Source organism: Myotis lucifugus, unplaced genomic scaffold (genome assembly GCF_000147115.1).
Source record: "Myotis lucifugus unplaced genomic scaffold, Myoluc2.0 scaffold_0, whole genome shotgun sequence".
NCBI lineage: Eukaryota > Metazoa > Chordata > Mammalia > Chiroptera > Vespertilionidae > Myotis > Myotis lucifugus.
The window spans coordinates 12025107-12051170 of NW_005871048.1; the positions used below are offsets into that span (position 1 = coordinate 12025107).

The 26064-nt window shown below is 37.5% G+C and overlaps 1 protein-coding gene across 3 annotated transcripts in view; it reads left to right on the forward strand.

Moving 5' to 3' along the window:
• Nucleotides 1-20363, forward strand: part of TRIM36 (tripartite motif containing 36) — a 41542-nt gene extending 21179 nt beyond the window's left edge. For all 3 annotated transcript variants that reach the window (XM_006081141.3, XM_014461983.2, XM_023747418.1), the window contains exons 4-10: nt 4370-4519; nt 5466-5561; nt 8256-8509; nt 9262-9386; nt 13246-13536; nt 16475-16772; nt 18364-20363. In XM_006081141.3, coding sequence (XP_006081203.1) covers nt 4370-4519; nt 5466-5561; nt 8256-8509; nt 9262-9386; nt 13246-13536; nt 16475-16772; nt 18364-18715 — 1566 coding nt within the window. In that variant the 3' untranslated portion in view covers nt 18716-20363. The remainder of the gene's footprint in view (nt 1-4369; nt 4520-5465; nt 5562-8255; nt 8510-9261; nt 9387-13245; nt 13537-16474; nt 16773-18363) is intronic.
• Nucleotides 20364-26064: the final 5701 nt, after the last annotated feature.

A 26064-nucleotide genomic window follows, 5' to 3' on the forward strand; every position in this document is an offset into this window, starting at 1 on the left:
AGGGGCAGAGACAAGGAAAGGAGTGGTCCCACACCCATGTGTTGCAGATGATACTGGCAGCTGATTTCTCAACAGAAACTTTGCAGGCCACAGGGATTATCAAGAAATATTCAAAGTGATGGAAAGCAAGGGAAATCCAAGGACAGATAGAGTTTCCTAGACAAGAAAAAGCTAAAGGAGTTCATCACCACCAAACCAGTATTATATGAAATGTTAAAGGGTCTTCTTTAAGAAGAAGGAAAAAAAGATAAAAAATGTGAACAAAAAAATTGCAATAAATACTTATCTATCAACAATTGAATCTAAAAAACAAAATAAACAAGCAGAACAGAAACAGATTCATAGGTACAGAGATCATTTTGATGGTTTCCAGATGAGAAGGGGGGTTGGAGAGATGGGTGAAAAAGGTGAAGAGATTAAGAAGTATAATTTGGTTGGTACAGAATAGTCATGGGGATGTAAAGTACAACATAGGGAATATAGTCAATAATCCTCCTATCTAATAATAGACAAATGATAATTAACCGTACCTCCGACACGCTTACCATTGGCTAATCAGGGCGATATGCAAATTAACTGCCAACCAAGATGGCGGCCGGCAGCCAGGCAGCTGAAGCGAACAGGAGGCTTGCTTGCTCCAGTGATGGAGAAAGCTAAGGTTCCCCACCTGCCTTGCTGGCCTCTGAGCTGCACTCTAAGAAACAGTGTTGCAATTATAGAAGCTAAACCCCAGAAACCTGCTTTCAGCCATCAGAGCTGGAGCTGCAACAGTGTTTCAATTATAGAAGCCAAACAAACCCAGATACCTGCTTTCAGCAGCCGAGGTCTCAGAGCTGGAGCTGAGCCTCAGAGCTAAAGCCGGCTCTCAGCTCCAGTGACAGCCACAGAAGGTAAATAAATCCCAGAATAAAAAAAAAAAAAAAGGAGAGGTTGGGAGTTTCAGTCACCCGCCAGCCTGAAAACGGCCCTCAGCCCCTCACCCAGACTGGCCAGGCACCCCAGTGGGGACCCCCACCCTGAAGGGGTGCGACCAGCTGCAAACAGCCATCGTCCCCTCATCCAGGCTGGCCAGGCACCCAAGCGGGACCCCCACCCTGATCCGGGACACCCTTCAGGGCAAACCAGCCGGCCCCCACCCATGCACCAGGCCTCTATCCTATATAGTAAAAGGGTAATATGCAAACTGACCCTAACAGCAGAAAGACTGGGAATGACTGGTCACTATGACACACACTGACCACCAGGGGGCAGACGCTCAGTGTAGGAGCTGCCCTCTGGTGGTTAGGGCGCTCTCACATGGGAGGAGCTCTGCTCAGCCACAAGCCAGGCTGACAGCTGCCAGTACAGCCGTGGTGGTGGGAGCCTCTCCTGCCTCCTCAGCAGCGCTAAGGATGTCCAACTGCAGCTTAGGCCTGCTCCCCACTGGCAAGTGGACATCCCTCAAGGGCTGCCGGGCTGCCAGAGGAATGTCTGATTGCCATCTTAGGCCCAATCCCCTGGGGAGCGGACCTAAGCCAGCAGGTGGTCATCCACTGAGGGGTCCCAGACTGCGAGAGGGCACAGGCTGAGTTGAGGAGCCCCCCTCTCCCCCCCAAGTGTACAAATTTTTGTGCACCGGGCCTTTAGTATTCTAATAACTATGTAAGGTGTCAGATGAGTTTGAGATTTATTGGGATGATGGATTAGTTATGTAAGGTCTAATCACAGGGGGTTATACCTGAAACTAACATAATAATGCATGTCAACTGTAATTGAAAAAAAAAAGTTTAAAATGGTTAAAGCTGATAGGCTTTTGTGCTTTAATATGATAAACCCATAATTATCTAAAAGATTTGATTAGGAAACATTTCCCTGACCTTCTTAGCTAAAATTGTACTATGAATAAGTAAGTGTAATTACAGCCTAATATCCTGAAACTCGTGATATGTACTATATAGTATCTGAATTTGCATTTCTTTTTTTTAAAATATATTTTATTGATTTTTTACAGAGAGGAAGGTAGAGGGACAGAGAGAAACATCAATGAGAGAGAAACATTGATCAGCTGCCTCCTGCACACCCCCTACTGGGCATGTGCCCCCAACCAAGGTACATGCCCTTGACCAGAATCGAACCTGGGACCCTTCAATCCACAGGCCGATGCTCTATCCACTGAGCCAAACCGATTAGGGCTTAATTTGCATTTCTTAAATATTCTGAGTAATTTCTATAATAATGTTCAAAAGAACTTTATGTATTGCTTGCCTTGCTCTGTGACTGTGAAGCAGAATGATTTTTGTTATTTTCACTTATACTTTCTGTTTTATATAGATTAAAAAAACTATAATTGATTCTTAAAGTTTTTATTCCTTACAATTTATTTATTGTGTATGAAAATCTGTTTACATTGTTGAGCATAAAACCTTTCATTTGTAATAGAAAAATGGAAAAAAGAAACACAAAAGTTAATCTTGAAACTATGAGCTGAGTATTTACATTGTATTAAATGTAGTGTAGTGTACATTTAATCTACCAGTAGATTAAAACAAAATCTTTGCTTCCATGTTTTGAATAAATTTTTTATAACTATGTCAGTGTGGTAAGATTTATTAGGTAGTTTTCAATCCTCTGCTATGTTCCTATGTCATTTTTAAATACTCAAGGTCATACATTTTAAAATTTATGACTTCAACCTGGTGTTTTACTGTCTTTTTTAAAGTTAATAAATTGATTAATAAATTCCATCATGAAAGAATCGATGATTATTGAATAAATTATATGAGGCTTGCATTTTATGAGTTAAGAACTCATGAAATTTTGAGTAAAATTGCAGTCTTATTATTTGTTTCCAAATATAATAAAACATTAATAAGAGAAAACTGAAGAAGTAGGAATAGGTTACATTGAGAAAAAAATTTATCCCTTCTTTAAGTTGTTAGTGTTATTCAATATAGTAAAATTTTAAAAAGGTTATCCTATAGAATATTTGCCTATAGCAGTGGTTCTCAACCTTCCTAATGCCGGGACCCTTTAATACAGTTCCTCATGTGTGGTGACCCCCCCAACCATAAAATTATTTTCGTTGCTGCTACTTAACTGTAATTTTGCTACTGTTTTGAATCGTAATATGCAAGATGTATTTTCATTGTTACAAATTGAACATAATTAAAGCATAGTGATTAATCACAAAAACAATATGTAATTATATATGTGTTTTCCAATGGTCTTAGGTGACCCCTGTGAAAGGGTCGTTCGACCCCCAAAGGGATTGCGACCCACAGGTTGAGAACCGCTGGCCTGTAGCCTTGTGTTCTTATGATCATTTCTTGCAGAAAGCCAAACTTTATATTTTATTTTAAATGTAGTGGCTTTGAGAATGTAGGAACGTGGACAGGCTAAAAAATGTGAAATCTTTTCCAGTTGTTTTTCTCCAGGACCTGCACATTGATGTTAGGACTTTCATATTGGACTTTTTTTCTTTCTTTCTAAATGATCAGAGCAGTTATAGTTGCTTAAAATCTAAACTGTCAGAAGCATGGACACCTTTCTGATTTCATCAACACACTAGTCTAAAGAAATCTGCCCTTCCCAATGAAAATAGTTATTTTACATAAATCTTCAAATGTACCTCTAATGATAGTTTACTGAATAAAAGATAGAAATTTAACTCGGACACGATTCTAAATTTGGTTAATATGTGAAAGCAAACACATCTGGACGCCTATAAAGTGTTCCAAGACTCTCCTAGTAGCAGATTTCTTGTGAGGATAGTGAGGCCCTGGGTTCTCATAAGTTATCTGTTACGGTAATTTATAAAAATATTGATTATAATTATTAAGAGTTGCCTAGTCAGTGCCCTAACCAGTTTGGCTCAGTGGTTAGAGTGACGGCCCCGCAGACTGAAGGGTCCCAGGTTCGATTCTGGTCAAGGGCGGGCTCAATCCCCAGTAGGGGGTGTGCAGAAGGCAGCTGATCAGTGTTTCTCTCTCATCGGTGTTTCTAACTCTAGCCCTCTCCCTTCCTCTTTATAAAAAAATCAATAAAATATATATTTAAGAAAGAGTTGCCTCATCAGTGTGGTTAGAGCCTTTCTAAGTTGGTCAAACATTCTACTTAAGTCTGATAGGAATGAAAATTTCACCATCTTATCACCAAGTTTAGGGTAAATAATATATACATGTTTAATTGACCATTTGAAATTGATCAATAGTAATTCTAATATAGAGACTTTTCATATGATATACCAAATGCTTTTATTTCTTTTTACTGTGTTATCTTTTATATGGCTTTATTTAGTGATTTTCTAAAGCAGATCTTTGTATTTTGGGACTTTGAGTGCCCTGCGAGCTATGATGACCCTAAATCACAATTTTATTCTTTTACTCGATAGATTTTAATGTGCCCAGAACATGAAACGGAGAGAGTCAACATGTACTGTGAATTATGTAGGAGGCCAGTTTGTCATCTCTGTAAGCTGGGTGGTGGTAATCATTCCAATCACCGTGTAACCACTATGAGCAGTGCCTACAAAACCTTAAAGGTAGGACTTGTGTTTATTTTTGGAACTACATTTTGATTCTTTATTTTGCTTTATGCCTTTAACTTTTGCTTTATAAAATCATGAGCTTGTTATGTGGTCTGTGTTACTGGTGTTTATGCTTTTTGGAGACCTATGACTAAATGGACACTGCTTCTTGGTTAAAACTAAGACTACATAAACACAGACTACCTGTGTCTGAGGACAGAGAAAACTGGAGCCATCTCAAATAAAGGCTGTCATTGACCAGAGACTTTGTCTAAGCGTTACAGCTAACTGGGAGTGACCCCTGGTGCTCTTAGACCTTAAACCATATTTCTGATTTCTGTCATCTATTCTTCTCTAGCCTATCTTGTATTTCTAATTTAAGCTGTTTTAGAACCAAGCCCTACTTCAATTTAAATGGCCAAATTCTTCTCCTTGCTGCTGTAGCTAAAAAGAGTACCACCTCCTGCATCCCATACTTCTGGTCCTAGCAGGGGCCTGACAGGGACGTACTGGAGGAGCTGTCATCTTGTAGCTGAGCGCTGAGGAAGTACCTCTCAGCCTGGGGAATGGTGGTTAGTATACTGTGCACTGAGGAGCCAGCTCAGCTACCGACTGTGATGCTTGAACTCAGTGAGCTTTGGTTCCCTCATCTGTAAAATGCTGGGTTAAGACACAAGATAGTCTGTCTCTTTCTGTCCTTGATATCCTACAGATCTTTCTTGGTCCCATCTTGCCTCTAGTCCTCAGAAACCTTGTTCCTTTTCCTGAAGGGTTCTTCCTCTCTCTCTCCAGTGAGTCATCAAAAAAACTCACTGTGTCTGATTGGTGAGTGTTCCAAAGAATTAAAGATGGATCTTTTAATTGATGTTACTGTGTAAAAAAGAAAAAAGAAAAAAGGTTCTTCAAGACCTGCATTAAACTTCTATCTCTGCTTATTTGTGTTACTAATATATTCCAACAGGAAAAACTTTCAAAGGATATTAACTACCTTATTGGCAAGGAGAGCCAGGTGAAGAGTCAAATTTCTGAACTAAACTTGTTAATGAAAGAAACAGAGGTAAGTGATAAACTGGTTTACATGTTCATCTAGACAACTACTTTTTCATTTATAAAATTTTGAGGGTAATATATGAGTTGGGAGTACAAACTTGTGTTAGATTTTACTTCTGTTTTTCTGGGACTAGGGAAACAAATATAAAATATAAATTATAATGCTATGACATGTGATCAGTGTTGTGATAGAGGTCAGTGATTAAATAATATTTGAGCACAGCGGAAAGAATGACTAATTCTTATGTGGCAGTTTAGGTCTCAAAAGTAGTAACATAAGGGAAATGATAGCTTTTGCAATTATTTATATTTTACAAAGTTAACATCACATTTGAAAAATGTACTGTATATGGGTAGAACCAGGTTTATTTAAAATTCCAGATACTCTTAATTATATACCTGGTATATAATTGAATATGTTCACCAAAAGACATGTATTAGAATGTTCATAGCTGCATTATTTGTAATATCCATAAAGTGGAAACTATCCAAATGTTCATCAATACTGGAATATAAGTAGCAGTAAGAATGAGTATCTGCAACTTTGTACAACAATATAGGTAACTCTTGCAATAATATTGAAATATGCTAGATATAAAGTAGTATATACTGTGTGATTCCATTCATAAAAATTGCCAAAAACGGTGAAACTGGACTATATTCTGAGAATTCAGAATAGGAATTGTTGAGGACGGGAGGATTAGTGCCTCGGAGTTATAAGGTGGCTTCTAGGATACTGGTAATGGTCTTTTATTTACCCTGGATGCTGGTTACATGGGTGTGTTTGCAAATATTCATTGATCTCTACACTTATGTACATTTTTCTGTTTCTGTATTATATTTCAATACAAATTTAGAAAAATAAAAGAGGCCAGGATTGGGATATTTTAAAATTCCACATATTCTTTACTAATTTAATGCCTGTTTCTTTTTTCTCTTTGAAATAAATTGAAGAACCATTAATTATTCTTGATCATTTTGAAAGTTATAATGAAATATAAAAAATATCCTGACTTAGTATGAGACTACTTCTTGAAAATTTTTTTCAAAGATGGGTTAAAATTATTGAGAAATTATGCAAATTAGTCCTATATTACCAGTATTGCTTTTGTTTTTAATATTCTTTTTCTGATATTTACTAATTGCATTCACCACCCTAAGTAGATTGTGGGTTTTCCCCCATGTAATTTAAAAGTTGAATTTTGTTTTTATATTTTTGTCTGATTAGTGTAATCCCCCAACACAGAACAAGTTGTCACCTAGAGTATTAGTTGCTTCGGGGATTGTGTGCTGGTCAGTTTAAGTTTGTTTTACTCCGCTGTTTCTCAGTTATGCCGCCCTTCTGAAATAAGGAACACCCAGTACATGTTTGGAGTTTTTCATTCAGTAGGATGAAAATGGAGAAACTCAGGTATCAGGTATACGTGTAGACACTGATTCCTTAGGGTCCTGGAGAAATTATTTAGTTTGTACTTTTGACCTAAGCAGCATTTGTAGTCTTATCAGTAAGACTTTTCTACAATAGAGAATTTACCCATATTCTTGGCTTTTACTCAGTGATGATTGTGATACTGTCTTTTTATCTATAATGTATTTAGCTAAAAAGAAAACTCTATCTTTTACCTACATATAATGATATTTCTGAGTTTAATGTTTTGATGGGTCTTTGAAATACGACCCAAATGTCACCACCCTCTACTTCCCCTGTCCTACCCATTTAAAAAACTTACGGCTGCTGGGGTTAGGAAACAGAGAAGGGAATCTGGAAAAAATTTTCTCTCATTATAAATATTGTCCAGAAGTCACTGGAAAATGCACAATGCACTTCTATAATATATTGTCAGCTTTTAAGAATGTTCTTGGAGACTTTTTTCTGTTGGCTCTTACTTAGGCTCTAGTATAATGAGTGCTCTGATGGTCTTATTTTCAAAATCAAGTTTATCTCTACTTTATTGGTATTACAATGTTTATAAGCACTACAGACAGGATCATTTTTTGACAAAGTAGAGGAATACTTACGTTGTAGTGAAAATAATGGTTTTTTTGAGAATATGTGACATTGTGGCAGGCATTTTATGTAAATAATCTTTTTCTATCTTCAAACCCCCCCCCCCAAACCTAAATAGTTTCTCTGATCCCCAGTTTTCAGAAGAGAAAAACTCAAGCATAAAGAATTTGGGTAATTTTCATAAAGTCACATAGGACTTATACAATTAAATTATGTTATTGGAATAGCTACATTTTTATATCTTAGTAAAGGATGTCATCTTACTGAGTTTCATGGTCATGGTTTACTTTTTTTAAAAATTGGAATAAGGTGGGAAAATATCTCCTTAATTAAATTAGAAATGAATTAAAAACTCCAGAATTGTATTTTCTCTTGTCTTTGGTTAAATCAGTTAATTTTGCCTCAATTTCCTTTGTATACAAATTGAAGGTTGTTTTCTTATTTAATTACATTGTTTATTGCTGAACTGTGGAGATTAAAAGCGTAAGGAAGGTACAGTATTAGGGAATTACAAAGTGCGCCTAAATAAAAGTTGCCGATCATACCTCGCTGATCATTTCTTGATGTCAAATTTCATAGACAGAATTTATTTTCTTTATAATACTTGGGTTTGTTTTATTGAATTTTGGTTGTTTTTGTGAAAAGACATTGGGATTTAGCAGATGTAGTAATGCTTTGCTTGTTTTATAATAGTGTAATGGAGAGAGGGCTAAAGAAGATGCAATTACACATTTTGAAAAGCTCTTTGAAATTCTAGAAGAGAGGAAATCAAGTGTTTTGAAAGCAATCGATGCTTCAAAGAAACTAAGATTAGACAAATTTCAGACTCAAATGGAAGAATATCAGGGGCTTCTAGAGAACAATGGACTTGTGGGATATGCTCAAGAAGTGCTTAAGGAAACAGATCAGTCTTGCTTCGTACAGACAGCCAAACAACTCCACCTCAGGTATTTTACTTTTAACCTAGAATCTCCTGAGCAATTTATTGAATGCTGCTGTATGTTCCCTTTAGCTCTGAGCAGTTTGTTCATACTGTTGTTACGTGAAATACCTCTTGCTTCACTCTTTTTTTTTTTGACCCACAAAGAGAACAGCTTGCTCTCCTTATCCTTGACTTCTGTTTAGTCAGGCCTTCTGGGTACAGAAACCCCTATGTTCTCCATTCTCCATGCACCACACCTGTTTTCTGAGTTTTTTAAAAATAATTCTTTATTGTTGAAAGTATTACATATGTCCCCCGTTTTCCCCCATTGACCCTCTCCAGCCTCCTCCCTATACCTCCAGCCTCCTCCCTATACCCCGGCCCCAGGCCTTCAGTTTCCATGGGTTATGCATATATGCATACAAAGGCTTTGGTTGATTACCTCCTACCTCCCCCCACCCCCTCACCGCCCTTCCCTCTGAGATTCCGCACTCCGTTCCATGCTTCCATGTCTCTGGATCCAGTCAGTACATCAGTTTATTTTGTTACTTAGATTTCACATATGAGTGCGATCATGTGATACTTGTCTTTCTCTGACTGAGTTATTTCACTTAGCATGATGCTTTCCAGGTCCCTCCATGCTGTCTCAAAGCTTACTTCACTTTTAACTTGCATGTTGAGTGAGGTTTTCTTTTGTTTATCACATTGCAGATACTTAGTCTGATTTATCTTTTTTAACGAATCATTTTTACATAAAATATATCTGTCTGAATACAGAATACAGAAAGCTACGGAATCTTTGAAGAGCTTTAGACCTGCGGCCCAGACTTCTTTTGAAGATTATGTTATTAATACATCTAAACAAACAGAACTTCTTGGAGAATTGTCCTTTTTCTCTAGTGGTAAGTTTTACTAATGGCAGAACTCCAGTCTTTTAGTCTATATTTGCATTGTATAGGAAAAACACAAGTTCTCTTCAGATAGATATTACTAAGTGGTATTTCAGTTGCCCAGAACCATCTTATCTTAAAATCATGTTGCATTTATGTTTCCACACACAAAACTGTATTCTATTGGTTTGTGTTTTAAAACATTATGTAAATGGCATCAAATTGTATGTCTCCTTTTTTGTAAACTGCTTTTTAAAAAAAATTAAGTTTAAGATAAATATTTGTTAATACACAAAGTTCTGGTTTAAAGCTATACTCTGTTTATAGTATTTCATTATGTAAGTCATTTCCCTACTGAGAGAGAATTGTTTCTATTTTTTCTCATTATAAACAATCCTGTATTGAACATCCTTATCAATGGTTGTTGTGTACATGTATTCGAGTTTCTCTAGGGTAGAAATCTAGATATCCCCAGGCTAAAAGTGACGAACATGATTGTGTTTACCTTGCTATGTTACTTTGATAGGGCTGCCAAAATAAAATCTCTAGAGTTGGGTGCCTTAAACAACAGAAATTTATTTTCTTACGATTCTGGAGGCTAGAAGTCTGAGAGCAAGGTGTTAGCAAGATTGATTTCTTCAGAGGCCTCTCTTGTTGGCTTGCAGATGGTCATCTTCCGGTGTATTCCCTCTATACACATCTGTGTCCAAATTTCTTATCAGGACACCAGTCATACTAGTCATATTGGATTAATGCCCACTCTAATGACCTCATTTTAACTTAATTACCTTTTTAAATACCCTATCTCCCTCCAATGAATGTGCCTTTCTGAGGTGTTGGGGATCAGAACTTCACATGAATTTTGGGGAGACACAATTCAGCCCATAAGACTTGCTTATGTTTATGTTTTGCTGCTCCCCAGAAGAGAGTTCTTCCTTCTTTTTAAACCACCTTTTCACCCTCCTCAGATTTTTCTTTTAGTGATGGTGAACAATTACAATTCTTAGAAAGGTATACTTAATTTTAAAACATGAAGAGGCCATTAAGAGTGCTAATGTTGCTAAGGGTGTGAAAGAAAATGATCACAGGCAATTGAAGAGGCAGAAAAACTGTTGTTGATTTAGATAAATGAAATGCAGATAGCCAGTGACACTATTTCAGAGACATTGATATATGAACAAGCAAAGATCTGCATGTTGACCTGAAAGAGCACCCCTGGAACGAATTCTGAGAGTGATTCCTTTAAGGCTAGTGGGAGGTGGTTCGATAAATTCAAAAAAGAATGTTTATTTATAGATTAAACAGCACATTAGACATCTATTGTATATAAGAAAGGTTAAAAGAGGGAATCATTTGGGGGTCTGGATCAGATTAATTCAACTTACATTATTTCTTATGGGGAAAAAGGATTCAGTTTTCGAACAAATCGCTTTTGAACAGCCTTCTGGAATGAATTAAGTTTGAGAACCAAGATTCCACTGTATATATTTGTTACTCTTTGAAATGCTGATTCTATTTCATATACTATACTCCCCAAAGGGTATACTTTTTCATAAACGCTAGTTTACTTAGAAATACAAAGTCTTCCTTCCCTGGTGATCCCACAACAGTCTTTGGAAAGATGAGGTTGAAGGTGGGTAATCTTGGGTAATACCAGTGTATAACAGTGTACAACAGTGGGAAGTGGGCACCCAATTTCTGGCTGATGGATTATGGTCTCCTCATTTTCTCCTGAATGCACATTTTTTTTAGTAAGCTATGTTTCAAAACAAAAAAGGGATGTCGGGTTGGGCCATACTAGTCATGTTATTTGTACCTAGTGTTTTCTTTTTTTCACTTTAAAATATATTTCGGATGACTTTCTAGATTTCATTATGGTTGCATAAATGCACTATACCCAGACATGCTAATACATTGCTACGTATAACTGGGGGATAAGGAGAAGAGCAGTCTTCTACTTTCCATTTCATATACTTCTCTGTGATTTGATAAAAATAGGTTTGCTTGTGTGTATGTGTGTGTGTGTACACATGTAGTAAATCTTTTTTTAAAAAATATATTTTATTGATTTTTTACAGAGAGGAAGAGAGAGGGATAGAGAGTTAGAAACATCGATGAGAGAGAAACATTGATCAGCCGCCTCCTGCACACCCCCCACTGGGGATGTGCTCGCAACCAAGGCACATGCCCTTGGCCAGAATCAAACCCGGGACCCTTCAGTCCGCAGGCCGACACTCTATCCCAGTGATGGTGAACCTATGACACGCGAACTCATTTTTTTGGTTGATTTTTCTTTGTTAAATGGCATTTAAATATATAAAATAAATATCAAAAATGTAAATCTTTGTTTTACTGTGGTTGCAAATATCAAAAAAATTCTATATGTGACACGGCACCAGAGTTAAGTTAGGGTTTTTCAAAATGCTGACACGCCGAGCTCAAAAGGTTCACTGTCACTGCTCTATCCACTGAGCCAAGCCGGTCAGGGCTGTAGTAACTCTTATAGCTTATTCTTACCATATGATTCAGATGGTTTAACTCAGGGGTCCTCAAACTTTTTAAACAGGAGGCCAGTTCATTGTCCCTCATACTGTTGGAGGGCCGGACTATAGTTTAAAAAAAAAACTATGAACAAATTCCTATGCACACTGCACATATCTTATTTTGAAGTAAAAAAACAAAACGGGGACAAATACAATATTTGTATTTGCATGTGGCCCGCGGGCCATAGTTTGAGGACCCCTGGTTTAACTTATTAGAATTTATTCTATAAAAAGGATTATGGATATGCACAATGACTTAGCGGTAATATTTTAACCATTGTATTTTTAGTGAAAAATTAGAAACATATAAATAGTTAAAAGTTGATACATTCCATACAGTGGAATGCCACTGGGAGAAAAATACTAGCAGGATCTACACAAAATTATTGTAGTGATTATCTTTGAATTACTTAAAACATATTTTTGCATGTTTTATGTAGCTTCTAATTATCTTACAAAAATCACGTTTATACTAAGAAAATATTATTTAAATTGCTTTGCAACTCTTTGGAAAAATATGAAAGAAAATTATATAATGTTTCATTGAAGTTTTTTTGCTATGTTCACCAAACTTAGATTTTACTAGTAAAATGTTTATTAAAAGAATTGTTTATAGGAGGACACAAATTAATATTTTAAAGTTAAGGGTTGTTATTCGGTAGATGGAAATTGAAGGCATATAGTTAAAATTTTTATTTATAGTGTTTGCAGAATTAATATAAAGCTAAAATCGAGTCTTTCCATTTTTGGTCTTAGTTTTCATTCTTTTCCTTTTAAGTTATAAACACAAATGTACCTTTTTAAACCTCTACTTAACTGTTTTTTAAAAAATTTTGTGGTAAGAACACTTACCACGAGTATCTGCTTGTAGCAGATTGTAAGTGTGCATCACACTAGTTGACTGGGCCCAGTGTTGTGCTGCAGACCTTTAGGTTTGTTCATCTTGCTTACATGGGACTTTATGCCTGTTGACTAATACCTGCCCATTTCCCCCTCCCCCCAGCCCCTGGTAACCACCATTCCAGTCTTTGATTTTATGAATTGGACTGTTTCAGATACCTCTATCATGCAGTCAGTTAAAATACTGGCAGCATCTACACAAAAATGGTCTTTCTGTGCCTGGCTTATTTCACTTAGTATGTCTGCAGTGTCCATCCATGCTGTCACATGCGCAGGAATTATTGTTTTTCTCATACATAGAATTACAGATTTAGAAAGTTGAACGGTACAGAAATCATTTAAGTGTTGCCAATGCATTTTTTATTGAGGAAAAACAGATTCTTTAATAGCAACATTTTAACATTATTTTCTGTTTCATAATTTTTCAGGCATAGATGTGCCAGAGATCAATGAGGAACAGAGCAAAGTTTATAACAATGCGTTGATAAATTGGCACCAGCCAGAAAAGGATACAGCTGATAGCTATGTCCTCGAATATCGGAAGATTAATAGAGATCAGGAAATGTTGTCTTGGAATGAGGTAGAAGTTTGTGGCACAAGTAAAGTTATTTCAGAACTTGAAAGTAACTGTAACTACGCTTTCAGAGTAAGAGCCTACAAGGGTTCCATCTGCAGTCCTTGCAGCAGAGAATTGATTCTTCATACTCCTCCGGCTCCAGGTATTGTAACCATTGGGAATTAAAAAGCATAGCGTTGGAAGAGACCTTGATAAACATAAACTAGCCAATGTCTCTGTGTAGACCTACAGTAAAGCAGCTCTCATTTGTAAAAGTTTGTGGAAACCATACCCAGCTAGGTTTTAGAAATGGACTGATTACATTAATTTCACCATGTAGGCTGAGGAGAGGATTAGATTTTTGACTGATATCAAATAAAGAAAAATTGAAAGGAAGAATTTGAGGGAGCAGGGCTATTAATTTGGGATTAAAATGGCATAAATGCTACCGTACAAGTTTTAAATAGTGTAATTCTATATTTGTTCCAGTTTATAGGAATCTCTAGAACATAGAATCTAGATAGATAGTTTAAAAATGTATTGGTATAATATGAAATAGAATTTTGATTAACCAAATTTAGACTTGTCTGGATTTTCTAACACAGTGATTCCTTAACACCTGGGGATATTTTAGAACCACGTGGATAGCTTTCTCCCCAGCCACGGTCCCTCCCCCTTTCAAGTTAAAACCCACTGATACTACTACTTACAGACGTCTTTAGATTTTTATAGAATGGGAATGATTTATAGGTTAGTTGATGTTCACTATAATGTCTGCATGGACAAGGGACACTTAGACCAAGGTCATGCTCATGGTTGTTTGCGGGAAAACATGTTGCCCTGTTGGTCACTGCCTCAGAGGTCTGTCGGTTGGTTTCTAGACCCCATAGCCCCTGCCCGTTTGTAGTGGCTTAGTTTCCGTATTCTGTGCAGTCCGTCCTTCCTTCCCTTTTTGTTCAAAGTGTACTCACTCACTGTTGGTTTTTCATGCACATTGTGGTTAATTTTTAAAAATGAGGATACAGATAAATAGAGTTGGCTAAAAGGATTTTTCTTGAATCTCAATAAAATCCAATAGAGTTTTAGGATGGATTTGCAGTTACTATGTAAATATTTTATAGTGTATGCAGTCTTCACTTTCCTTTCTAGTCTCTGACTGAAAGTGGAAGAAAAACAGAAACCTGAAAGTAGCTACTGTTTTCAGTAACAGAGTGGAGGGGGAAGGAGGAAAGGAAGTGTTAAATGTTGTCTTCCTTTTCTCTGAGAGAAGCATATGGATAGGGTGGCCATTTAAATTCAGTTTGCAAACTGGGAGATTTGAGATCAAAAGGAAGCATGCAAGCATGCGTGACTTACCACATTGACACAATAGGCATCACCAGAAAGAATGAATGTCGGCTACATATGGAGAATGGTTTTAACTTGCTAGTAGACAGTTTTGAAAATTGTGGTATAACATAGTTAAAATTTACCATTTTAATCATTTTAAAGTGTACAGGTCAGTAGCATTAAGTACACTAACAATGTTGTGCAACCACCACCATTCACATCTGTAGAATTTTTTCACCTTTTCCAAACTGAAACTTCGTGCCTATTAAATAGTAATTTCCCATTTTCCTTTCCCTGGTAACTGCTATTCTACTTTCTGCCTCAGAGTTTGCCTGTTCTAGGTTCCTCATATAAGTAGATTCACAGAATCCTTTGGTGACTGGCAGGTTTCAAGATTCATCTATGTTATAGCATGTCAGAATTTCCTTCTTTTTTAGGCTGACTAATATACAGTGAACGAATTCATGTACCTTGAAAGGAACTGTGGGCCGCGAGGCTGCTGTGGGCACAGGGGTGGGTCTCGGCCCATCCTCTGTGCCCCCTGCCCGGCCCCTCCCGCCGCAGCCCCTGGTCCCCTCCCTGTCTGCCAGCAGCCCCGCTCCCACGCACTGGTGGTGCTAGCCCTGCTCTCACCCACTGACGGCACGGAGCGATTGGGGCTGGAGCCAGCACTGGGTGTGAGTGGGGCCAGCCCCGTCAGTGGGTGCGAGCGGCGCCTGCTGCCCTGATTGCCCCTCAGGAGCAGGGGGAGGTGGAGAAGCCCTGAGGGATGATCGGGGCGGCAGCTGCCGCTTGCACCTGCTGACGGGCGCCAAGCGATCAGGCTGGCACCAGCAGCAGGTGTAAGTGCTGGGCGGGACCTCGGCACATGGGAGCAAAGAATTTTCAGTAACCACCAGAGGCTCGCCCTGATGACAGCGACCGGCACCCCGCCTTGGTCTGGCGCCCCCGCTCACCTGCTCCACCATCCCGCCATGTCTGAGGCCTGCCATGTTTTGTGCACACCCCCTGGTGGTCAGCACACGTCATAGTGACTGGTTGTTCGGTTGTTCTGCCGTTTGGTCTATTTGCATATTAGCCTTTTATTATATAGAATATTACATTTTCTTTATCCATCTGTTTGACATTTGGATTGTCCCCAGTTTTTGGATTAGCAGCTACTGTTATGCTTAATGGATTTGAGTTGATAGAGTCTTAGAAGTAATCTTATATTCATTCTCTAGTTGAGGAAATTAAAATTTAGGTTAAATTCCAGTTAAATGCTTGAGCAGGCTTCAAACCCATGTCTCTCTGAACACAAAGCCTATGCTTTCTTTTTTTACACTGTACACTGTTCCCATGTTGATGAATAAGGAAAAGACGTTATTAAAATTGCTGTTATTTTTTAAATTTATAAAATTTGGAGTAAATATTTAAGAAAACATAGATAATTATGAAAATGTACAACCCTTTATTTTAGGGGCAAAACACAGATCTAATAGTGTGAAATACTTAGGATAGATTTGTTATATCAATTCTAAGGACCCACATAAGTTTTCTCATATCTAAAATATTTTCTTCTGCCTTTGAGGTTTCTGAACATTTCCAGGTATAGAGAGTTTATTGGAAGTTATTTCTAAGTTGGGGTTTTGGTTTGTCATAGTTTGGTCTAGGGTAGTGTTATACATCCTGTCCCTTTTCAGTAATTTCTATTTGAAAAACCTATCATTTTTAACAGTAAATTTTAGAAATGCTAGTAAATATTTCTGACTAATTGTAAGCTTTATTTACAGTTTTCAATTTCCTCTTTGATGAAAAATGTGGTTACAATAATGAACACCTCTTGCTGAACTTGAAGAGAGACCGTGTAGAGAGTAGAGCTGGATTTAACCTCCTGCTTGCTGCAGAGCGCATCCAAGTGGGATACTACACAAGCTTAGACTACATCATTGGAGATGTTGGGATTACAAAAGGGAAGCACTTCTGGGCCTTCCGTGTGGAACCCTATTCATACCTGGTCAAAGCAGGAGTTGCTTCCAGTGATAAACTGCAAGAATGGCTGCGTTCTCCCCGGGATGCAGTGAGTCCGAGGTACATTCTTTAAATTGATTTACAACTTGATAATTTTTTAAAAAGTAAACATGCTTGTTTTGCAAGGTAAGCTTGAAAATAGACCTGGATTTACTTATTACATTTCCAGCATACTTAGATTCAGGGGTTTTGGCTGTGCTTTGTGGCTGCCTAAGAAAAGGAGTCAGGTTTCTTTATTCACACAGGAAATAATGAGATTTAGCCATTTACAATGCTGTGAGTAAATAAGTCTGTTTTGTATACCTCTTGATAATGATATAGCTTTGCAGTTTTAAATTTTGAAAATCACATCAGTTACCTCAATTATGTGATAAAAATTATCCACATATGTAGTGAAATGCCTCTAATTGCAATACTTCACATTTGATATTAACTTGTTCTTTTGTCTTTAAATGTCCCATAAATAAGTTGACAGAATTGAGTCATAATAAACATGTTTCCACAGCAAATAATTTCAGTGTCTTAAGAGATAGACTATTTAATGGAGATTATGCAGTTTAATTTTTTTAGATGGTGTATGGTGAAGTAGCCCAGACAACTTTTTAAAATATATATATTTTTATTGATTTCAAAGAGGAAGGGAGAGGGAGAAAGAGAGATAGAAACATCAATGATGAGAAAGAATCATTGATCAATCGGCTGGCTGCCTCCTGCACACCCCCCACTGGAGATCAAACTAGAAACCCTGGCATGTGTCTTGACCAGAATAGAACCAGTGACCTCCTGATTCATAGGTCGACTCTCAACCACTCAGTCAAGCTGGCTGGGCCAAACATAACTTTTAACCACTTACATGAACAGAATCCCAGGTTAACAATCTGAGCGATAGGAACAAATTTTGCACAAAGATGAGAAATTGACATAACAATGAAAATTGTATTAGAGAAATGGTTACTTAAACAGTGTCATGTCCACTTGATAAAATATTAGTATTAATCATATTTTAGGAATGTTAGAAGTACAAAAAAATTAAAATGGTTGATGTCATATGGTCATATAAAAAGCAAAGTATGCATAGGAAAAAAATGGGAGGAACTTCATATCAAAATTTTCTATAAGCTCCTATTTTCTATACAACAGGGAAAAGCCTTCAGAATACTTGCTACATCATAGCTCTATGTAGAAATCCCGATTGGGAAGTAGAGTTCTGCGGAGAATGAAACACGCCTTTTTTCTCCTGCATTATGCAGTGCCTATTTATTTAGTTTGCAATTCCTTGGATTAAGGCACATATCTTGGTTTGGTATTTTCTTATGTATGATTGTGTGCTATACATATTTAATCTTTGATAAGTCTTTTAGTTCCTGTCCCCCTGGTTTATTTTTGATAGGCACAAGTTATTTTTTAAGTTCTCATCTGTGTATTATCTAGGTAAGAGTGGATGGTGTTTTAAGACCGAATTTGGGGTGTGTTTGTATAATTCTGAATGGTAATGTGTAATCTTATGTTTTTGTTTTAATAGAAAGTTTTTGATATATAATTTATTTCAATGTTAAATCAGTGTATATTGTCTTGTAAAATGTTTCACAGTTACTTGAAGGCCTATGGATAATGATTCAGATAAGATTCTACTTTGTGTGTTGTGTTTTAGATATGAGCAAGACAGTGGACATGACAGCGGAAGTGAGGATGCCTGTTTTGATTCTTCACAACGCTTTACGTTAGTTACTATAGGCATGAAGAAGTTCTTTATACCCAAGTCACCTACTTTTAATGAAGCTGAAAATAGAGTTCTTCCCATGCCAACAAGTATAGGGGTTTTCCTCGACTATGATAAAGGCAAAGTGGGCTTCTATGACATGGATCACATGAAATGCCTTTATGAGCGCCAGGTGGACTGTTCGAGCACCATGTATCCAGCATTTGCATTAATGGGCAGTGGAGGAATTCAGCTTGAAGAACCCATCATGACAAAATATCTAGAATACGAAGAGGACATGTAGTTTAAGCATCTGATGTGACTTAGAAGGAAAAATGTAGGCAAAACAATGCCTGGGTGTTTACCTTCGTAACTAATTACATATCATCTAAGTATTCTGTCGCCACACTTGTTTTTTGTGTGTGTTTCTTCTTAAAACACAGAAAACCTAAACTGCCTTGCCTCTTCCATGTCACTCTTCTGCCTTTCACAAATAACAGGAAAAGGACACACTAAAATGGTTAACTGGATTGTCTTTCTTTTTTTATGAACATGAAGTTTATTTATGTTAGCTGGTGTTGCTGATACATTCCTGTTGGGGGGAAAGCATACAAATGTATTTATTATGTTGTTTTTGTGTTTGGTTTTTCAATTTTATATCATGTTTGTGTCCTAAGAGAAGATTTTTTTTAAATGCCTAATGGATAGAAGTTAGTACTAAACGTTGTGTCTTGCATTTGTTTTTAAAAGAAAGATAGGGGAAAGGCCATAGAAATGGTAATATATTTAAATGGAAAATTATGTATTTTGAGATGTGTAAAGAATATTAACAGTATATTTGCCTGGAAAATGAATACTGTTTTTTTAAAGATCATAAACTATTCTTAAGGACATGTAAAAGTGTTTTCTTAGCTGTAACGCCCATATGTGCATGTGTAGTAAACATAGTTTCTTGCAGGAAACACAAAGTTAGTGGTTAACACATGTAGCTCTTCATTTTAATCACTTTTTCCCTCCAGATAAAACGTGTCTGGGAAAACTTGTCATTCATAAAACATGTTTTATGAAAATATTTGCACCTATGTCGAGTAATTATTTTTCATAAATATTAGTGAAGATATATTGATATTGGTCTTTTGTTTTTTTATCCCCTCTTACTGTGTCTTGTGGTTTTTATTTTTTGGCACAAATATATCAGATTGTCCTGGCTTATGTTTACATTTTTAAAGAGTTAATGATCTATTTTTAGTGTCATTAAACATAATATGTGGAATAACTGGTCAGTTGTATGCATTTTCTGTGGCTCATTGTTTGGTAATGAGCATTGGTAATAATAAACAAGTAAAAATACAAATTTAATTGTTTAGGAGTAATAACCAAAATCATAATGACTGTATCCTTTTAAAAGTTCATTTGAAGAATGACTTTTATCTAAATTTTAAGTTCATTTTTGAAATACCTTTTTCTTAGGTTGTTTTATTTAAACTGGTTGTTTTTTTGAAGTTAAAATGTTAGAAACTAGACTGTTATGCATTAGCACTCATAATTTTGGAATGCTTGTGACATATTCATAGACCTTAGGCCTTTTTTAAACTATATATTTTTAAATGGAAATCTGTTATTCAGGCTGATAGCACTAAATTAGCTACCCCTCACAACCCAAATAGAAAATATCATGGAGAATTGCATTGTTTAGTAGGCTTTGTTACTTTCCCACCAATGACTAGCACTTTATGATATAGGCTGAACTAAACAAATATGCAGTGTTATGTGGATCATTGTGCAATAAAACTGCTAACGTCACTGGGTGGTCAGGTTTGATAGTCTCAAGCCCGTGTAAGCACATGTCATGTAGACATTTAAAAAATAAAGCTTTAAGTAGGAATAGGAAAGCTGTTTCAAACATTGTATAGTTGTAAATTGTTCTGGATTTCTTGCATTTTTAATAAAAATTAAAAGTAAGTCAAGTGGAATTATTGAAATTGTTATTCTAAAAATTCTCAGTATGTTTATATGGAAAATGGAAGCAATTATTTATGAAAAGCTGTTTAGCTGAATATATTAACTTAGAGCTAAAGTTTTACCAGTATATAAAATTATTTTTGGCATTTAATTATTAGCTTTAATTCGTGTGGAAATGATCATTAGAGAAACTTAACATGAAACTAATTTACTTCAATTAAGTCATCAGTTTGTCTAATTTTTCTGATTCATAATGGATCACATTTTGATCAAATGACTGGTCCTTTAGGTTCACATTTTTACTCGGGGTTATGGGGCTCTGGTAGTTGTGGTTCACTGTGGATCGCAGTGGGCTATCCCTAGGATACTGTATAATAACCTCATATATACTGTTCCTTTTCTTTTTCTAAATATATTGATTTCAGAGAGGAAGGGTGAGAGAAACATCAATGATGAGAGAGACTTGAGCCGAATGATGGGGTTTGAGCCCTGACCAGGAATCGAACCATGACCTCCTGGTTCATAGGTCAGTGCCCACAGTGGGGCACTGTTGCTTTTCTTGAAAGTAGTAAGAGCCAGACCTATCTCCTGGAGATTGAAAAAAATCTAGTTCCATTAAATCTTGTCCTGTAGCCCATCATCTGGTTGGCCTGGAGAGTGTGTTCCATGAGGGAATATAATCAGTTGTATTGCTACAGAAAACAGTTGAGAACTAGTGTTACAGGCAAGAATACTCAAGAAATTATGCTCTACCAGATAAATTTGCATTCATTTTAAAGGTCTTTATGGGATTAACATTATGAGACTTTGGGGTCTTCTTTTGCTTTAAAAATAAACCTGAAGGAATTGAAGTTTTTAAAATTTGATTTGGAACTACATAAGTTTTTAACCTCTGCTATATATGAGACACTTATGTGAATTGGGTATAAAGTGAGCAAGACAGTGTGGCTAGGTTCCTGCTTTTAAGAGCTTGATTTCTAGGAGGGCAAGGTGATAAAAATGGGAGGGTCTTCAGAGCATATGAGGTGGGAGCTAATATAAGATTTGGTGATCAGGGAAGCCCCCCTGAGGAGGTGAGACAAGTTTGACACCTGATTGCTAACAGCTGGCCATACAAAGCGGTAAGTGAAGAGCTCCCTGGGTAGATAAAACACAAATGCACGAAGGCTTTGAGATAGTGAATTAGATTTCCGGCAGGAAAGATAATCCACCCTGGATGGTTCAACTAAAAAGAAGTGAATGAAAGGATTGCTTAGTAGTGGTTCTCAACCTTCTGGCCCTTTAAATACAGTTCCTCATGTTGTGACCCAACCATAAAATTATTTTCGTTGCTACTTCATAACTGTCATGTTGCTACTGTCATGAATCGTAATGTAAATATCTGATGTGCAGGATGGTGTTAAGCGACCCCTATGAAAGAGTCGTTCGACCGCCAAAGGGGTCGCGACCCACAGGTTGAGAACCGCTGGCTTAGAGGTAAGGGCAACCTTACAGGAAGAAACAAGCAATGGTGAGCTGGGGAAAGACTAGCCACAGCCTGAAGAGCATGGAGGACAAGGGGAAAGGGTGACTAGATCTCAGAGTGAGAACCTTAAGTGAGGATTGTTTGGTAGGAGCTGGGGTTGCCACGGGAGGCAGCTGTTTCTAGAGATGTGCCAAGACGGAGGGAGCGAGAAAGAATAGCCTCCACCTGTTCTGATCTGCCAGCGCAGCCTTTGACCAAACTCTGCTGGAAGCCAGCCAGCAAGGGCTTTCTAGAGATGCAGGCAGCAGGGGTCATCTTTCTGGGGCAGAGAGGGCAAAGCAGGGCCCTGGTGGTGGTTGGGGGGCAGGGGCATAAATGGAGAATAATTGGCACAAGCGGGGAGGGCTTGGTGAATGAGAGGGTGACGGGAGGCTATTGGCCACTGTGCTGACTGCTTAAATAAGGGCATTTATACCGTCCGAAATGCTAAAAACAGAAGCCTTAGAAAGCCATGCACCTTTTCCCTTTCAGCTTTCTGGTGTTTCTCTTCCCGGTTGGCCCTTCTATGCTGCCAATCTGAGGCTGGTGGAGCTGCTGCTTTTCTGAGTTTGCCATCTCTTGTCTGAAATCTCTTTGGAATAGGGAAGAATAAGTGCTGTGGTTAAGAAAACAGTATCCTTAAAGTGCTGACCAGACTGATACCTGCATGCTAAGTAAGATTGTAGAATACTGTCCAAATGAAAATAAGTTGACGTGCTGTGCATGAGTTAGAAAACAGTCTGCCTGCCTGTGGATAATTTAAAAATACTTTAAAATTCTTTCATTTCCCTCTAGATTTCTTTGTGTAAATTATCTGAACTCAGTGGTTTACTTTTTCAATGCCACCACTGCTTGCTTTTAGGAAACCTAAAAAAAGTTCCTTGGTGTTTATGTTGGCCCCTGTTTCAAATGCAGGTTGAGTCCATACTGACTAGCCAGGTCTCATGACTGCCTCTGGAGGTCTGCTTTCTGTAAGGCTTGGTCTCCTAAGGCACGAGTCTTCTAAGGGTAGAGCTGCTTTCCTCTGGAACAGTGTACCTGTCCTGTAATCTTAAGACTTGGAGCAACCTGATTTTCTAACTTACTTTCCTAGGTTGGGTGGTAAGGACTATAAGCTTCTGTAAAAGTATTTTATATCTTTTCAAAATGATATATATTATACCTGTATATTTTCAAAATAACTTTTTAATTTGTTTTCCCTGTTTGGATGCCTTTTACCCTAGAAGGCCCCTCCATTTGTTTAAGCAAAGCACTTCTGACAATATGGAAAAATTGTAGTTCAGAAATTATTTTCTTGGTAAAATTTTGTGGGTCACCAATTCCTCTGATAACTTTGACATGCAAGCATTTAATTCCTTCTTGGAGCATATCTAACATGCCTTAAAGTTCTTTAGTAATAGAGAATTCTAAAAACATTTTTGAAGTGTAAAGGTTGGTATGTTGTAGTACTTGTAGAAAGGTGACCTAATTGACTTATAGGTTTGGGGGAAAGCAGAGGGCTCCATAAGCAGATAGGCTGGGTGATGCTGTTAAGTCAGGCATTTGGATTTTGCAGTTCTCAGCATTTAGTGCCCACGTGACTCTGAATCTCACAGAGAGAGCATTCTAGGGAACACAGGGACATACTAGTTATGGTTAGTGTGGATTTTCGGTTTGGATTTATATCTGAGGTTTGTCACTTACTAGATGTGTGATCTTAGATAAATTGTTAACCTGTGAGCTTCATCCATCTACAAACTAGTTCTAGTGGTGTAAATGTGAGCTTCATCCATCTGCAAACTAGTTCTAGTGGTGTAAATGAGAGAATGTAGACAAAGGATTATGAGCAGTTTTGAAAATTAGATTTAACCTCCTAAGAGATCTTTTACAAATGGTGAGAATATATTTGAAAACAGAATTTCCCCAGAAAATCATGTCATGGAATTCAACTGCGGTTATTTGCTAAAATGCCCAAAATCAAACTGGAGAGACATATGAATCATTAATTTGAGGCATAATTCATCCAATCAGATAAAAATTAAATCCAGTTTTCCGTGAAATCAAGATAATATAGTCCAGGTGTATTTCTTATTATGTAACAGTGAACCAGAGCTCATAAAATATGCAAGAAAATGACTTCTGTGGCCTGTGTCAAGGTCAGAGTCGAAGGCAAAGTTGGTTCATGATGGATTTCTCCTTGGCTCCTGGAGCCTGCAGATGGTCTTGTGAATTAAGAAGCAGCAGGCACTTAGGAGCAGTGCTTCTAAGTGTTAACGTGCATATGAGTCACCTGGGCATCTTGTTAAAATGCAGAGTTTACCTCAGTAGGGCTGAGGTGGGGCGGGAGGGCCTGCATTTCTAACCAGCTCCAGGTGAAGCCAATGCTGCTGATCCCAGGTCACGGGAGCAGCTGGGCTTCAGGGAATCAAAGGATTCCTTTCTACGTGTGGCCTGGGAATGGAGAGGAGGTACCAGAGCATAAATTACTTTTTCGTGAAAATGTATCAGGCTCAACTGGAATGGGATCTGTGATTGGAAGTAGGCCCCAGGATGTTTACAGGTAAGGCCAAAATTACTTCTTAAGGAAGCTTTGAATCAGCGTGGATCCTTGGGCAAACATTCAACGGAAGCTCCCCATAATGCTGTGTCACACAGTGAGGCATGCCTCTGATGTTGCGGATTTGGTTCCAGACCACCGCAATAAAGCGAGGACTGCAAAAAAGCAAGTCGGAGTCTCTTGGCTGTTGGAGGAGTCTTTCAATTTGTAAAAAAACGCATCTGTGAAGCACAGTAAAGTGGAGTGTGATGAAATGAGGTCTGCCTGCAGAAGAGAGAGGTTGGACTTCCCAAATTCAGTGCAGGGGTCATAGGGCACCGCCACCGACATGGTTCGTTTTACATCTCAGCATGTATCTTCCAGACTGTGTCTTGAGTAGAATTTGCTTAATCCTGAGCCTTAGTCCTTGATAATACGTACTACAATGAGTTAATTGTAAAATAGAGCCACAATTAGCTAAAAGGTTTGTTAGATAGGATTTGTCATTTCAAAAGTTTGCCATTTGTTGATTGCTGTGTTCCAGGAACTACGCTAATTGCTTTATGTCAATCTTATTTTAATTCTCATAACACTTTGGAGAGGATTTTACCCATTTGCAGATGAGGAAACTGAGCATCGACAAGATTAAATTACCTGCCTGGATCTCAAAGCTCATCTGTGGCAGGGCTGGGATTTGAACTCAAAACTTATCCCAAAATCTAACTGTTGAGCTATTAACCAACTTTCCTATGGAGGTTGAACCCATTTAAATATACAGCAATGTTTGCCAAATAAAGTGATGGCAATAATTGAAATATTGTTTCTATCATTATTTCTTCAAAAACAAGTTCTATATAGAATTTCATTGTTGGACAGTTAGATTTTTTAACTATCTCTTATAAATAATGCTTCAAAGACTGTCCTTGGTAAGGGGTTTAAAAGTGGCCACTCCAGGAAGAATGTGTCTGTATGTGTTTTGTTTCCTCATCTGTAAATGGGAAAAATACCTATCCTGTAAGAAAGCAAGAAAACATGAACGCCTGTCTTTGGGTGGGGCATGCATTCTGCCATTTCAGTCTTTTCATGTTGTTGTAACTTGCCTGCCCCTGAAAGCCTTCAAGGCTCACATAGAGTTTTGAAGAGATGTATCGTGAATTAGGAAGATGAGAAATTCCCAGTCTTTTCAATGTAGTCACTAGACTCAGCTTTTAAATATTGTCAAAGGCAACTAAAACTGTGAAGTTGGCAATTCAAATGGTTTGACAAGGAATCTGGTGGTATATTTGTAGGCAGCTTTCAGATTCAGATCTATTCTAAAATGGGTGGAATTATAGATTCCAGCAAGGGACAATCCCATTATCTACAAGGTGCACCTGGTGTAGTCTTTAGTAGAGATGTGTGTACTTTGGTGACAGTGCCCCAAATTGGACCTTGTTCATAGTAATCTTCACTTTTTCCCTTTACCTTAAAATATGTTGTTCCAGAAAAGATTTTAATTTAATGTGTGAATAGTCTCAGTTGAGATAATTTCCCTAATTCCCCCAAATAGTTTTTTGCTTCAACCGTTTTAATTCAACCAGGATAACCTCACTTATCTTTCAACCTGTCTATAGGTCATTTGTAATTAGTTTGAGAACTGAAATTACTTTATACTTTAAAAGGTTATTTATGA